The 14,687-nt window shown below is 38.1% G+C and overlaps 1 protein-coding gene across 3 annotated transcripts in view; it reads right to left on the bottom strand.

The window, feature by feature from the left end:
* PAWR (pro-apoptotic WT1 regulator) overlaps nt 1–14,687 on the bottom strand; it is an 83,946-nt gene that overhangs the window by 27,219 nt on the left and 42,040 nt on the right. For all 3 annotated transcript variants that reach the window (XM_052774674.1, XM_052774676.1, XM_052774675.1), the window contains one exon: nt 13,645–13,773. In XM_052774674.1, the coding sequence (XP_052630634.1) occupies nt 13,645–13,773 (129 nt within the window). The remainder of the gene's footprint in view (nt 1–13,644; nt 13,774–14,687) is intronic.

The following is a 14,687-nucleotide window of genomic DNA, read 5'->3' as shown; positions in this document are numbered from 1 at the left end:
AACCAGCCAGGCTGCAGCACAGCCAGCAACGTGGAAGTCTGCCGCAAGGATGTTCATCCTATCCTGACCTACTGAAATATATTTGCAGCATGTTTCCAAAAGTGTTCTGTAGTACACACATTTTCTGTCTTTAATTACTTCACAGGATAAATTCCAGCTATTCCAACTATTAATTACCTGTCCAACTGTGAAGAAAAAAAATCAAATACATTAGTACACCAATTATTAAACTGTGGCACAATTTTAGGTCAGGCTTATTTCGTATCATGTTAATATAATTTAAAAATCTTAACATAAGGGGTTTTTATCTGTTCTTACATAATTCCACAGTTGCAAAGGTATCAATGTTTTGTATGTAGAAAAACCTCAATAGAATATGTAAGTTCATGGTGGTTCTCTGCCTAAAAACCAGTATGAACTAAATCTAATGCTTAAATTTTTGGTTTACTTCTTGGCCAATATGGTTTACACACCTATTTGTATTTTTATACAAATAAATGGAGGATTTTAAAGTTTATTAGTTCTTATACTTCACCAGTATCTCTTTATCAGCTTTAAAATAGACATTAATAACACAGAATCAGAGAATGGTTAAGGTTGGAAGGGATGTTATATTACATATATTACATACTTACATATAAGTATTTTTATATATCTTCTCTTGTTAGATTGTAGCATATTGTTTTCATGTTGAGTGATAAACATGGTCATGTGATTTAAGACTATAGTATGTTTACAATGTCCTAGAGGTTTCAAAATTATTACCTATAACTTGTAAAGCAAATTAAACCAAATTATTAATTACAGATGAAAATTTGCTCACAAAAAAGAGACACCAACATGAGAAAATGAAAGAAATACAGTGCTGAAAGAAATACAGTGCAAATATTACTTCCACCTAGTGATCAGCCTCTGTAGTGAGCTAAACCCCAAAGGAGTGGGGAAAAAGAAAAAAAGAAAAAAAAACGAAACAGATTGGAGAAACAAATTTCAGTCAGGGAAAAGTTGAATGTCCTCAGTTCTGTTCACTTACTTAAGTGAACCTTAACATTAGGTTTTTTACAGCCTCATCTACTACCTTTAATTAATATGTAATTAATAAGGACTTCAAACAAGAACTAACATAGACATGCTAAAATGCCTGTGTGCAAGTGATACATCTTATTCCTACGAAGTTATGACTCATCTCCCTGTTTACATAGAGCCAGGAAGCCACAGAGAAGCACTGCAAGAACATCCAGGGAATCAAATCAAGACATCTAGCACGAAGGTAAGTATCCTCAATTCCTACCTATGAAGAAATCTATCAAGGACGTTAGGTAAGAGGAAAAAATTAAAGAAATACCTGCAGGTAAAACAAGTAACTCCCAGGGAAGACAAGTGTCTTCAAGAAGAAAACAGCGCCCAAAAATAAGGAAACCAGAAATACTAAAATATATGAACAGAGTTTTTTTCTTTATTTGTTATTTTCCATTTCTATGCCCAAGCAATATTCAACACCAAAGAGCCAGAACAAGAGCTCAGGACAAGCAGTTAGGCACTTGGAACAAAAGCTATGAAGGAGCTGATCAGATCAGGCTGACAAAGCCTGAGTAGATCTCAGGTGACTCACTGACAGAGCAGAGCCGGAAAAATAATCAGACAGACAGTGATTATATCCAGCATATGACCGTCATGGATCAGTGTTGAATAGTCATAAACTGAAAAGGTAGGCTTCCTAAAATTCCCTGAGAAGAAAGGGAACTTGGAAATACTTGCACAAAGCTCCAAAATTCAATCTGTCAGTCAGTCATAAAAAAAATAATCAATACGTTTCCAGAAACCTGAGGAACACCTCCAACATGTAAGCAAAAAGCACAGGATCTAAAACACATAACTTGACACTGAAACAGGAGAGCATTTTAAAAAAAGATATAATTCAGATGGACATAAACCTTTACAGAACAGAGAAATTAAGAGAGTATTCTCAGTTCTTAAGGGTCTTTTGCAATCTAAATGATTATATGATTCTAGGATCTTGAGTCACAGAAGAGCTAAGTCACGATATGAAACCCACAGCAGAGATGACAGTGAAAACACAAACAGAATTTGCTGAGGTACTTTATAGCAAGTGTAAATATAAAATCCTGCACGGAGCTTTGTGCATAGACCCTTCACACCACACTACCCTGTGTCCAGACATACAAACAGACAAAAGACAATTTCTCAAAATTATTTTTGATGGAATTTGTCTCACATTTTACAGAGCTTTATAACTTTTTCAACCACACCTTAGAGTGCCAAGCTGCTTGTTGACTTGTCTACACAGTGGTTCGCACACTATGTACTAGAAACACAACTAGTGATAAAAACAGCTTCTTCAGTGAAACCAGTTTAAAACAACGAACCCTCATGCCCACCTCTACTCGGTGCTGGTTCCAAGAAAAGAGAAGAGGCCCTCGTCGGTGAGTTTACCAGCAGAATGGGCCTGACAGCTTCTACTAACAAAAGAGTAAATGGAGGCAGACAACCCAGAGACTACTCTATGGCTCCAAAGCCAAGTGACACAAAAGTCGCCACATCCATACTCCAAAGCACTTGACGGCGGATCTCCTCCATGTCCCATGTGGCGTCCCTAAGAAATAATAATCTGTAGGTTCCCCCCCAGTCAAAAGCATCTCAAATACTGAGACGGCTGAACTACAGCCCAAAGCGGTGTTTTCATAGCATGAAACCTAGGTCTGTCTTGCACACCCTAGCATGTTGATTAAGGGCATGCTTTCTGAACCAGCAAAGGCTAGTAATGTCCTCGTAGCACTACACAGGCAGCCAAACCTGGTGCTGTGATGTTCATACTACATGCAAGGACTGGTTCCTGGCACATTATTCCTCAAACAGTCCCTCGGTATGAGATAGGAGAGCCCTAGGTAGCATGAACCAAAACCATGCCAGAAAACCTTTCTAATAATTAAGCCATAGGCTTTATCAGCAGTGCAGCAGTTGAGCTCACACCCAGGTCTTGCTGTTTTTAGCAGCATAAACTTAGTCAGACTGTCTCCACCAAACCACCCTGAATTCCAGATTCCTCCTCCCTCCTGAGCCATCACATTAATTACACCAGACTACAAGGATGTAGAGAAGCAGGCTCCCCCCCCATCCTCACACCACTACAGAACTGGAACATGCAGCTTCTAAACGCACAAGCACATCTGCGTAACTACTACCACTATGATATTCTCTAAGTTAGTATGAATAACACGAATGTATGATCCGTGTTATAAAAATTTTTGACAACTATTGCTATGTCTATTTCTGCAGAGCTGTATAAATATCTGCTCATCTTTCTGCAATAGTGAGCAAGTTGTCTCCCCTCTCCACCTTGCACAAAGATATTCACAGCATGGATCCCCTTGGTCCATGTAGGTTCTTGCAGAAGAGCATTCTCCTGCTCTGTACATACCCCACAAGTACTTATAACTTTGTTACCTAGGCTTCAGACTTGTTCCTGGCATGAAAGCAGTATTAATGAAAAATCTCTCTCTAGAATAGAATAGCAGAAAAGTGCAAGAATCAGGAGTATTACCATACCTTACAGAAGCTTTTGATATCAGTCGGGCTGTGTCATCTATTTGTACAAGCAGATATGGCAGGAAATCCTTCCTTTTTCAATAAATTTGCATTTACCCAAGGACTCTTCTTCTCACAGAAACCTCAGCTAAAGTGTACCATTATACTCTACGGGATCACATTCCCCACCCCAAGAAATTTTAAGAGAAGACTGGGCAGAGATATCCACTTAGACATCATCATTTTTGACAGCTGACCAGAATTTCCATATTGACTCTTTCAGAGCTAAAACAATCTTCTCAAAACAGCATTCAGTTAGCTGAGTTAAAAAGTGATGCCAGTCCAAAAAAGAAAGCACGTGGGAAAGAAAAATTAATTCCTTCACATGAGGCCCCTGCTGACTGCTCAAAACATTAGCTGGGAATTTGAGAAACTGCTTCCTATTCTTTATGTCTCTATGAAGGCTCCAAACCAGTGTAACACCAGCTAATGCACCAGCTTATGCAGTTCTGGGGCATAGCTTCATGAACTCAACAGTGAAAGAAACCAACAGTGCAACACCGAAACAAACACTTGCTCATACAGGCTGAGTACATAGCAGCAACATCTCTAGAGAATAAAAGTAAACAAAGCCCCCAAGAAATAAAATCTTAATGGAAGGATCACAGCCGAACTGGAGAGAAACTAGAAGGAAGAAATCATAACTCACACACTTTGCTTCCCACTTGGTCTGCACAAGGATTTAGAAAGTACTTGAAGAGCAAGCTGTGCTGAAACCCCTGCAGTTCCTAGGTACAATGGTGAACCTAAAGCAGGAGTAAGAAGCCTCCACACCACCTTGCCTTCACAGATACAGGCTTGATTCAGTTTTAGTTTTCGTGCAGGTCCTGTCATGAATAGTTGTCCATGTGCATAGGCACACAGAACCAAGTATTCAATTATAAGAGACTTCATGGGTACGTTTAACTTTATTTACCGGGAGTGAAATGCATTCCTGAAACAAAATTTTAAAGCTTAAACCACTTATCCACTAAATTAAATTTTAAGGAACACAGATGTTAAAAATGTTCATCATTTTGTATTTCTTTCTAGGAAAAGCAAGGTTTGCTTGTCAAAGGTAATCAAATTTATGCTGACAATGATCAGGCACTGAACACGAATGATGCCTTCCACAAACAAACGGAACGATTCCTCTTTTTGATCAGTCATTATGAGGACAAATGTTGGTAACTATGTCCTAGTATTTCCCTACAAGAGCAGAGGTCAGATGACTCAAAGTAGGGATACCCAACCTGCATCCCCAAGGCTACGCATCACCAGCCAAACAACTTCATCTGGCTGGTACCCAGTTTACAGCCACCCGCTTTCCCTTCGGTCTCGCATTAGTAACTGCTAGCTCTCAGCTTCCTGATTTCTTAGGGGCAAAGGGGACTGTGGTTTCACTTGTAAGCACTTTCTGAAAGCAGCGGTATTAGATAGTGCACGCACAATATAGTTGAATCAGATTTGCTGAGCAAGTGCAGATCCTTTGGGAACGTAAAACCCACTGAACATGCATGGATCAGCAGCACTACACATAGGCATACACATACTAAATTTGCTCACATGAGAGGAGAGGAGGATGATTTTGGCAGAGAAACCCATGCTGCTACAACATTGTCTATTACATAGCCCATTCAGCTGAGAAATCCAGACTCCACTGTTTCAGAATTCAGTTTCTACTAACACACACACAATTTAACTAAAAACTAGCAATCTCATTTTTGCAAAACAATTCATTCAGTGTCTTTAAATACTTCAGTTATACCAGACAAGACCACCATGCAACACTATTACTCCTAAACTCAGAGGAGTTACCTTGCAGATTAATTAAAAAGTTACTACACGGGGTGGGGTTTTTTCCGGTCTTGCAGTAATACAGACAAAAAGCATTTAAAGAAAATCAAGACTGCAAAGTCAACCAATTCAGTACAGGTCAAAGATGCTGACTTATGCAACCTTCATTCAAATTCTTACAACTACATGCATCATGATACTGCCTTTCCTGACATCACCACAAGATGCATTTTTCCACAAGATCTCTTAGGTGGAAACAAAGAAGAGTACTCAGTGAGTAGTGTTCAGTATTTTGCGTTTGCCTGTTTTTCACAAAGTGGCCACCATGCCTTATTTACTGCTATTAACGTACTCAAACTGCTCTGAGAATACATGCTCATATTGCTAGAAACTACTTGAGTGATGGCCTGATTATACGTGATCATGGAAAGATGAAATTCCTGTGTTCCTGTTTTCCTTATACAGATCACAGGAATATTTTGGGTCTCCCAAGCCATACCAACCCATGGCAGTTAAACATCTGAAGCACCTGGTTCATTTCATGAACTGTACAGGGCAGCAAATTCCCTGCAACTGGTGTCACTTACCTTGAAAACACTGCGCACACAGGATTGACTTCAGATGCAAATATATTTTTAAAATTAAGTGATCTTTTAATACTTGAATAACATTGAATTTGAACACTTTTTAACCCATTTTTATGGGAACATTTTTAGACATACAGTAAGATTTCCACACGAGTCTTTCTATTGCATTCACTATTATTAAGTGCTCTGCGAATACTAAGGACTGTTTTCATACCATCTCTGTGAAGGGGATCACATTCTTAATCTGCAAATAAAACCCCCAAGATTAATATTATCTGGTAATTAATTGTCAAATATTAGAGTCCCACAACCTGATTTGGCAGAATTACATACAACTTCATGTACACAAACACAGATCCTCCTACTTTACATATTTCTGTATTTTAATCACATTTTATTTACTCACTTTTTTCAACAATACCAATATTATAATCACATTGTTATGTAAAATAATCTTTGGCCTAACATCTGAAGAAATATAACACAGAAAATAAAACACATGCCTTAATACATTTGGGCATGCCCTGTAGCACAACTGCATTTCTACAGACAGAAATTAACACCAAGTAACATCATGACAATATACTTATAAAAGAGTAATTATTACTCTTGAATGCATGCACACAGTTCTCCTTTGCAAGAGCTACATGAAACGTAGATGCAAAGCATCTTTGAAAGCTGTGGTCAGCTATGAATAGATATGAATATCATTACCACATACTTTGGATAATGAGAGTAATTGCAAAACGATGCTGTATGACATTACACTGCTGCGCAAAATAAAAAGCCAGCAAATGCAAAATAGACAGGTATAAACTGCAATGCCAGTTGAGAAGCTTATTTGGCAGCATATTCTTGGCAAAAGATTCAAGTACAAAACTCTGGGGAAGCTTGTGTCAAGCATGTTTTCAGCTGTGTTTCCTAACAGAGATGCACGTAATACTTCAGTTCCCTGCATGCCTCAGTTTGTCACACAGCTAAGAAGTCACTAGAGACTTTTATTCCCTAACTTTATTTTTACTTACTGCTTTCAGCATAGCTTATAAGGTACCTCTATTAAATATTTACATAAATATTTCTAACACTGGCGTAAATCACTGCTTCAGAAAATTTCAACGTGTTGCGTCCCATCTGAAGTAAAGGATGGTATTTAAGCAATCAGAACTGCACCAGAGCACTTTTGTGGGAATACCTTTAGACCACACTCCTCTTAGAAATTGCCTACAATGTTCTGGTGAAATGTACAGCTTTTTTAGAACAAAAGGTTAAAAAAAGATCAGATGTGGTTTTCCTTCCATTTTCATAGGCTCTTGGATGACTTACGACTAAACACACAAGTCATGGTCATCTAAATGGTCATGCTAATAAATCAAGTTTAGATGACTTCACCAACCATCTAACCCATTCACTACTGAAGTTAACTATGATGGACCCAATCTGCTGTGGCACAATTTTATAATTATACCATTAGGTGAATGCTGATTATGTAGACATTTCATCCTATCCTCCAGTCAACATAGATTCTTTCAAAGGTACTGGGTAATTTCTACACTGAACAGAATGAATATCCAAGCATCTATCACAAGCTAATCTCTTGCAGAGAACAAAAACCTACATTGCTGCTACAGAGAGAGTGAGAGCAATCCAAGACATGGCAATACTACTGTGTATGCAAGTCAGTGTTGTGGAGCTGAAAACTAGAGCAACTTCTCCTTTTGTTGTCTTGGATTAACAGCTCCACAAGAATTCAGTACTAGGGTCAAGGTTTAGCCTGTCTACTAATGCACATAATTTGAATTTATTTCAAGAATATGGTACAACATAGAGTATAAAGACAAGTTTCAGTGCTACAGATGAAGTGACACTTTTTGTCTAGCAAATCTGTCTAGCATTGTTGACTGTGATACATCTTACAAAGTTGTATCTTGTATAAAATAATTTGGTAAGATTCAACACCTTCATTTCTTGAATTTCTTGTTGCTGCACAATCTAAGAGCAATACAGGTACTCCAAGAAATGCACATTACAATTGCATACTCAAAACAAATTCATGGTTGGAACAAGATGATCACAATTTCTAACTAGAATGCAAGGGTCTTGAATGAGGTCCTGGGCTTTGCAGCACTATATAATATGCAATCAGGTACAGCAAAACAGTTGGTGTGGCTTAACAAAAAGAGTAAGTCATGCCTCCCACTGGGGTCCCAGGCTTCAGAACACTTGAGAAGCAAAATTCCCCTACTAGTTTTGTGCCAGCAATACAAATTCAGAAGCAGGTTTCTAGCAGATGACATTAGAGAGATCTTTGGCAGTCAATCCAGACACAAAAGGTATTGTTAACTGTGACAGTGATGATCTGCAGTTTCTTAACTTGGAATTAAGAAATACACTGGACAAATTTTGCTATTATGTAGCAATAATAAAGATCAGCATTCCCTTTTTACAGCAGGATACTCTAAATTATTCTCATTTTTATAAATTGTTACCTTTCACTTGAACGATTCAGGGTATTTATTTCACAAAGGTTGAACCTCATTATCTAAGGGACTCAGAGCTTCCCCTTTTCATGCCCACAGGCACAAAAATTGGTATCTCACACTCTAATTGATCCCTATTTCCAAGTTAAGTTAGCGGGGGGGGGATATCATTCTGACATGCTTGGTCCAATTTTGCCAGGAAGAGGAAAGGCTTCAGCTGATCTAATTTTAGATGCCTACATTTGATCTAGTGAGACCCCTTTTGTCATCAGTGGGGAGAAAAACACACACCTAGAACACCATAAACCCCATCTCTATGCCAATTTCAAAACTCTGAAGATCTCAAATACCTTGTTGTTTCTTGGTGCTTTTGCCAATACATATTTACTCAACTATTTCCCTATCTTACACTTACATGTCAAACTGTTCACAGCTGATGAAATTTTTTGCAGTGTGTTCATACAGTGCACAGCACAACAACTAGCATTCACAGACACTACAACATTTGAAATAAAACGCGAGCAGAAAGGAACTAAAGATAACATGAAGCAAAGGATTTCAAACTCCTTCCAAGGTATTGAGAATGACAGTTCTGTGTGATTATGGCATAATTTCCAGAAAAACAGCTAGCTGTGAATTGAAGATTTTAAGGGATGGAGGACCTACACATGTGCCTCCCACTGCAAGGCTTCATGTTGGCTTTGGATTAATCTTCTCAGCCTTCCCAATTTGCTCCCCAATTTTCCAAGAACACCATAAAGTAATACAGACACCACAACATGTTATCACACTCGGGTATCTCTTCTATAATGACATGGAAGTTATGTTAACCCTACTGCCACAGGATCACACTAAGAAGGGTGCATATTTATGCATCGAGTCTCCTAAAATATTCTCCAAACAACTGAATTCCAGGAGGCAAGTGACCATGGTTATCAGCACAACCTGAATGCCTTGATGTAAAGTTTAAGGCCTTGAATACGGTGGGTTTTGGGGGGGGGGTTTTGAGCATTAGCACAATATTAGCATTTGTGCACATTCTGGAACTCAGCAAGTCTTCTAAGAGACTTAAAAAAAAAATCATCAGTAAACCAACTATTTTTCCAGCCAAATCTTGTAGGTTCTTTGATGCAAGTTTTCTTTATATGGAATATATACTAACACCTTCTTCAATTAAGAAGAGAGAAGATGTTCATTACCCTGAACACAGTTATCGTTTCTGTCCAGCTGCAAGACAGACATTGCTGTCAAAATAGTTTCACAACATTTTCAATTTTACCGTCTCTGCTAAGCAAGAGCTAGTTTTATATAATTGCCAAACTCCACTGATTCCTAGTTAAAGTAGTAACTTTAACTATGCTTGGCCTTAGCATTACAAATTTTTAGCTAATTTGTAAGAGTTCTAAGCTTCATTACATGTAACTTATCACTCTCAGTCTGCATCCCCATACACATCAATGAGTAGTCCACAGCACTGTGACTCAAGCTGAGAACCACTGAATTGCAACATTAAAAATAGGAGGAAATCAAGCAAGGAAGTCAGAGCCAGATGTAACACTTGTGTTTGGGAGCAGATCTAGTGTTGATTCACCTGGTGAGGTGTGGCTTTCCACACTTTCTTTTGCTAAAGTAAAGTAACAGTTCTGATTGTAATTGTTTTTCAGTGTTTGTAACGTTGCCAGACATATCATTTTCCATATTTCCAATATAAAATAATTGAGATGCTGATTTCTGCTTAGTTCTGCTTCAGGGAAAATACTCTCAGGTCTGGTATATTTTTAGACCTATTCTTAAACAAATCTCCTATCTCTGTGCTTTAGATCAAGGACTTCAAATTCAGCCAGAGTTTTCAAAAAAATGTGTGTTTTGCCCATGAGAAGGAGAACAGCAACTTCTGAAAATGTTAAAGTAGAACCGAAAGATCAGATTAAGGATTGGAAATAAAACCTTATTAGCAATGTATTTGCCCATCAAACTTGAAGTCAATAACTGTCTTGTTCACCATAGTCACAGTAATTATACATTTACAGATTTGTTAAAATGGTAATAAATGGACAAATCAGTGAAAACATCTGTAACTACAGAAATGTATTTATTCTGCTTAGTAGATAGAACTAGAAGAAATAGATAGAACTAGAATAAATATTGGTCAATGGCAACTAGAACTGACTGAATTCTTAATCCAAAACATGAACTCTACTTTTAAGAACAGAATTAGGCTTAACTTGCATAGAGTAGAATCAAAAGGAAACCAAGTCATCAAATAACACTGAAAGAACACTGTCAAATTCTGTTCAAATTGGGCAAGTTGTAAGTCTTCTAATAAAAAGCGAGTTGACACGAGTCAGTAATAAACTGATTAAGTCTTAGCAGCTACAACTTTCTAAGGTTCCATCTGTTCTGTACATGTGCCACCCTGGGTCTTTGCCAGATCTGAGGCCTGGGACTTTCTTCTGTATTGTCAGTGACAGGACACCCCCGCTGTGCTCTGTCAACAAAGTAGTGCCTGTTTGAATACAGAGGTGACGAACTTGGAACCATGTGGGATACAATTAATACAGACAGCCTGGTAAACAGAAACTGAGATTGTTGGTCAAGAAGAATAGAAAATATGGATGAAAAAAACAGGGCATGGGAATATAGCCAAAGCACTAAGTAATAACACCACTAGGGGAAACTGTAAGTGACAACTTTTGGAATATTTGCTGAAGAAGTTAAACCAGAGTGAATACAATAAGAAAGAGTCTAACAAACAACTTGGAAAAAGCATAAAAACATTTCAGAACGAGGAATCCTGCCAAAGAATCTGCAAAGACAATAGGTAAGTTGTAAGAGGCATAATCAGAGGAGACAGTTTCTCTGCAGAAATATTTTTGTCGCTGTTCACCATGGAAAAGCACGGTAAGAGTCTCACATCAGAGCACTTCTTCATGGAAGACTCAAAGGGCCTGTTTCGAACAGAAGCACTGGTAAAACTTAAAAACAAATTAACAAAATGGAAAAAGCAGCTAGTTGCCAGAATGAGAAGGTACTGACTCCTTGAGCTTTGAAGAAACTATTGATGTTACTGAAAAATGTAATAGCTGAACTACTCAAGATCATATACAATCTGTCACTTAAAACTGCCCTAGTATCAGTGGTTAACATAATCACCATCTTTAAGAAGATTTTGAAGCAGACCAGAGAACTACAGACTAGTAAACTTGATATTTATACTGAATAAAGTGGTGTTAGTAAGTCTAAAACAGGGAATAAGTGAGTAAATACGATACACTGTGGGAAGAGTCACCAGGGCACTTGTAAAATAGCTACACTTTACAAATCTAATACAGCTTTTTTTAAGTAAAAAAATGTCCAGAAGAGAAAGTTGGTTGACAGCCTACTGAATTTCAAAAATGCATTCCCCAAAGCCTCTTAAAGAAATTAAGCTACACTAGAACAAGAGCCAACATCCTTTTGTGAATAAGTCACTGGTGAAAAGACAGGAAACAACGGTGGACCCTGCTGGTCAGCTTTCGCAGTGGATGGGAGTACCCAGAACAGTTCCACAGGAACCTGGTCAGGGACCTGTGCTTTTCAATATATTTGGGGCAGAGATGTCCACAGATGTTATTCAGAACAGAAAAGATAAGGGTCAACTGAGAAAACATGCAGGATTTCTCTACTGGGAGTGGCTAGGAGGTGAAACAGGAGATGAAATTTGGTGTACATAAGCACAAAGCGAGAAAAAAAGGTAAAAATGCTTCTTAATTTGCATATGCATCAGCCTCTGAGCTTGTTATTATCACTCACAGATAACTCCAAAATGTTAAGTTAGAGTAGACACACACAAAAATAGTAAACTCAGTGCTCAGCAGACAAACAGGCAGGTATCAGGAATTGTCAGGAAAGAAACAAGAGAACAACACAAAACCCACTATTAAACCACGCTACAACTGCATGCTGTACTGAATGAACTCTTCAGTTCTGTTTTCTGATCCCAAATAAAATACAGTCAAACCGGAAAAAGTACAGAATGTTATTGAATATCTCCTGTACAAGGAACAACTAAATAAAATAGAATTCTTCAGCCTAGAGAAAAGGCAGCTGAGAGGGGCCATGCTCTTTCTGCGGCACTGAGGCACATAGAGGAAGCAATTGTTCCCCATGTCTTCCACTGGGACACCTTGGCAAAGTCATATGGAAACAGATGGCAAATGACAGGTTCAACTTAAACAAAAAGGAGGCTGTTCTTCACATTCCAGGTAATTAAGCTGTAGACTTCTTTGCCATAGGCTCTTCTGAATGTTAAACACTAACATGAGCATATGAAAGACTGGGCAAAATTTTAGAAGGAAAGCGCATCCAGACCCACTAAATTCAGTGATGCCCCCTCTGGTTATGGGTGGTTTGAAAACTATGACCATGTGCTTGCTCTTATCGTATATTTTTCTCCCTATGCATGTGCTATTGCCTCTGTTAACAGAGTCAACAGGCAGAGCTGGATAGCCTCAGTGTGTACAGCTGGGTTTGCACATGCTGTTAGGTAACAGAAAGGGAGGAGAAACAAGACAGGCTAAAGAGACTAAGGGCACAAATGGAAAGAGGCAGAACATTTGCCACAGGTAGTATAGTATGCAGGAGGTGTACTGGGCATAACTGGCAATGTTTTGATGGAGGGGGTGGGCTGCAGGACTGAGTGTAACCTTTGGCGAGGGGATTGGAGAACCAAAAAAAAGGAGAAGAGATTTTACAGAGGCAAGGGGTGTCTTCCCTAAGAGTGTGCATGTTCGTTTCAATCCCAGAATCAGTAATTAGAAGTTTGTTAATTGACAATAAATTAAATTAGGAAATTGGGTCTTAATCTGAAAAGTCTACCTCCAATTAATTGAATATTCTAAACCCGTGAGTATTTTTCACTTGAACCTCCAGGTTTCTCTTCCTCTCATTAAATATTAAGTTCTACGGTGAACATCAACACCATTACCTTCAAAGTCCCTACAGAAATAGAGGATTCTGTTGTCAGAACCGGTTTTCAGTAGTGTTGAGTTTGGGGAATGGAACCTCACACCCTGTTTTTAGTAATGTGACAACTCCTGAACTTCATGTTTGTTTCCATATAGTGTATAATTTACTCTTAAGTAGGAATACAAAGAAGGCAGCAGTACGAGTTTTAAAACTGAGTAAAATATCAAAATGAACAAGTGTTAAGATCTCACCTGTAACAAGTATGAGCCAGGGGTATCTCCACTGGAAGTCTCATTTTGTATCGTATTCTGTTGGGTAATAGCATCCTCCTTCTTCCGTTCCTTCTGCCCTGCTTCATCATCTTCATACTCATCGAGGCTCTAAAACCAGAAATATTCAGTTATAAAATAGTTTTTCTATGTTGCTTCACATGCTTCCCATATTTCACAAAATTCATGCATCAGTGAATATTTTCAAAGATTAATTTCATATTTCAGAAAAGTTTAATTAAATGTTTAAATGCTTTTCTTTCCGTGGATATTGATATCTCCAATACAAGAATAAAGTTTGACAACTAACTGCTTTTTCTTAATCACAAAAATAAGAAATAATCAAATCAAGATCCAACTTGACGAAGCTTTAAGCAACGTTGTCCAAGTTCAGTGCTAATCCTGCTGTGAGCAGGAGCTTGGACTATACCTGAGGTCCCTTCTATTTGAAGGGCTCTACAATCCCGCTTGTCATAAGCAATAATTTTACCACTACATAAGAGATTTTGAGGAAGTACAGAAAAAGAAAAGTTAATTATACTCATCAGCTGATCTTTTTTGACGCAGTGGCATCTACTGAGATTGAAGTGTCAGTCTCACCCATCTTAATTTTGCTCTCCTTGTTTTTAGTTTTGTCTTTGAAAATTTACCATTGAAAATTAGTCATTTTTAAATTAGTTGGACAGTCATTAATTACTAACCATTAACACATATATAACATTTTGGCTCTTCAACACAAATGTTTCATACTAGATTTGCTGAAATACTTGATTCAAAAGGATTAAGTTTCTAAAGCACTGACTGTTGCCAGGTGAGAAACAGGAAAAGTAAATAAATAAATAAATATTGGTAACACTGCCTCTGCTCTAACTCAAAGCCACACTGAGGCCAAGGTAGAAATGTGAGGACTCAACCAGCTTTGGACCAAGTCAGCTATGGCTAGATCATTTAGTTTAATGTACACAAATTTACAGAAAGAAAAAAAACACAACCTCATGTTTGGAAGACCAGCTTGAAGCAGACAT

Source organism: Harpia harpyja, chromosome 23 (genome assembly GCF_026419915.1).
Source record: "Harpia harpyja isolate bHarHar1 chromosome 23, bHarHar1 primary haplotype, whole genome shotgun sequence".
NCBI lineage: Eukaryota > Metazoa > Chordata > Aves > Accipitriformes > Accipitridae > Harpia > Harpia harpyja.
This window is presented reverse-complemented; position numbering and strand designations above follow the sequence as displayed.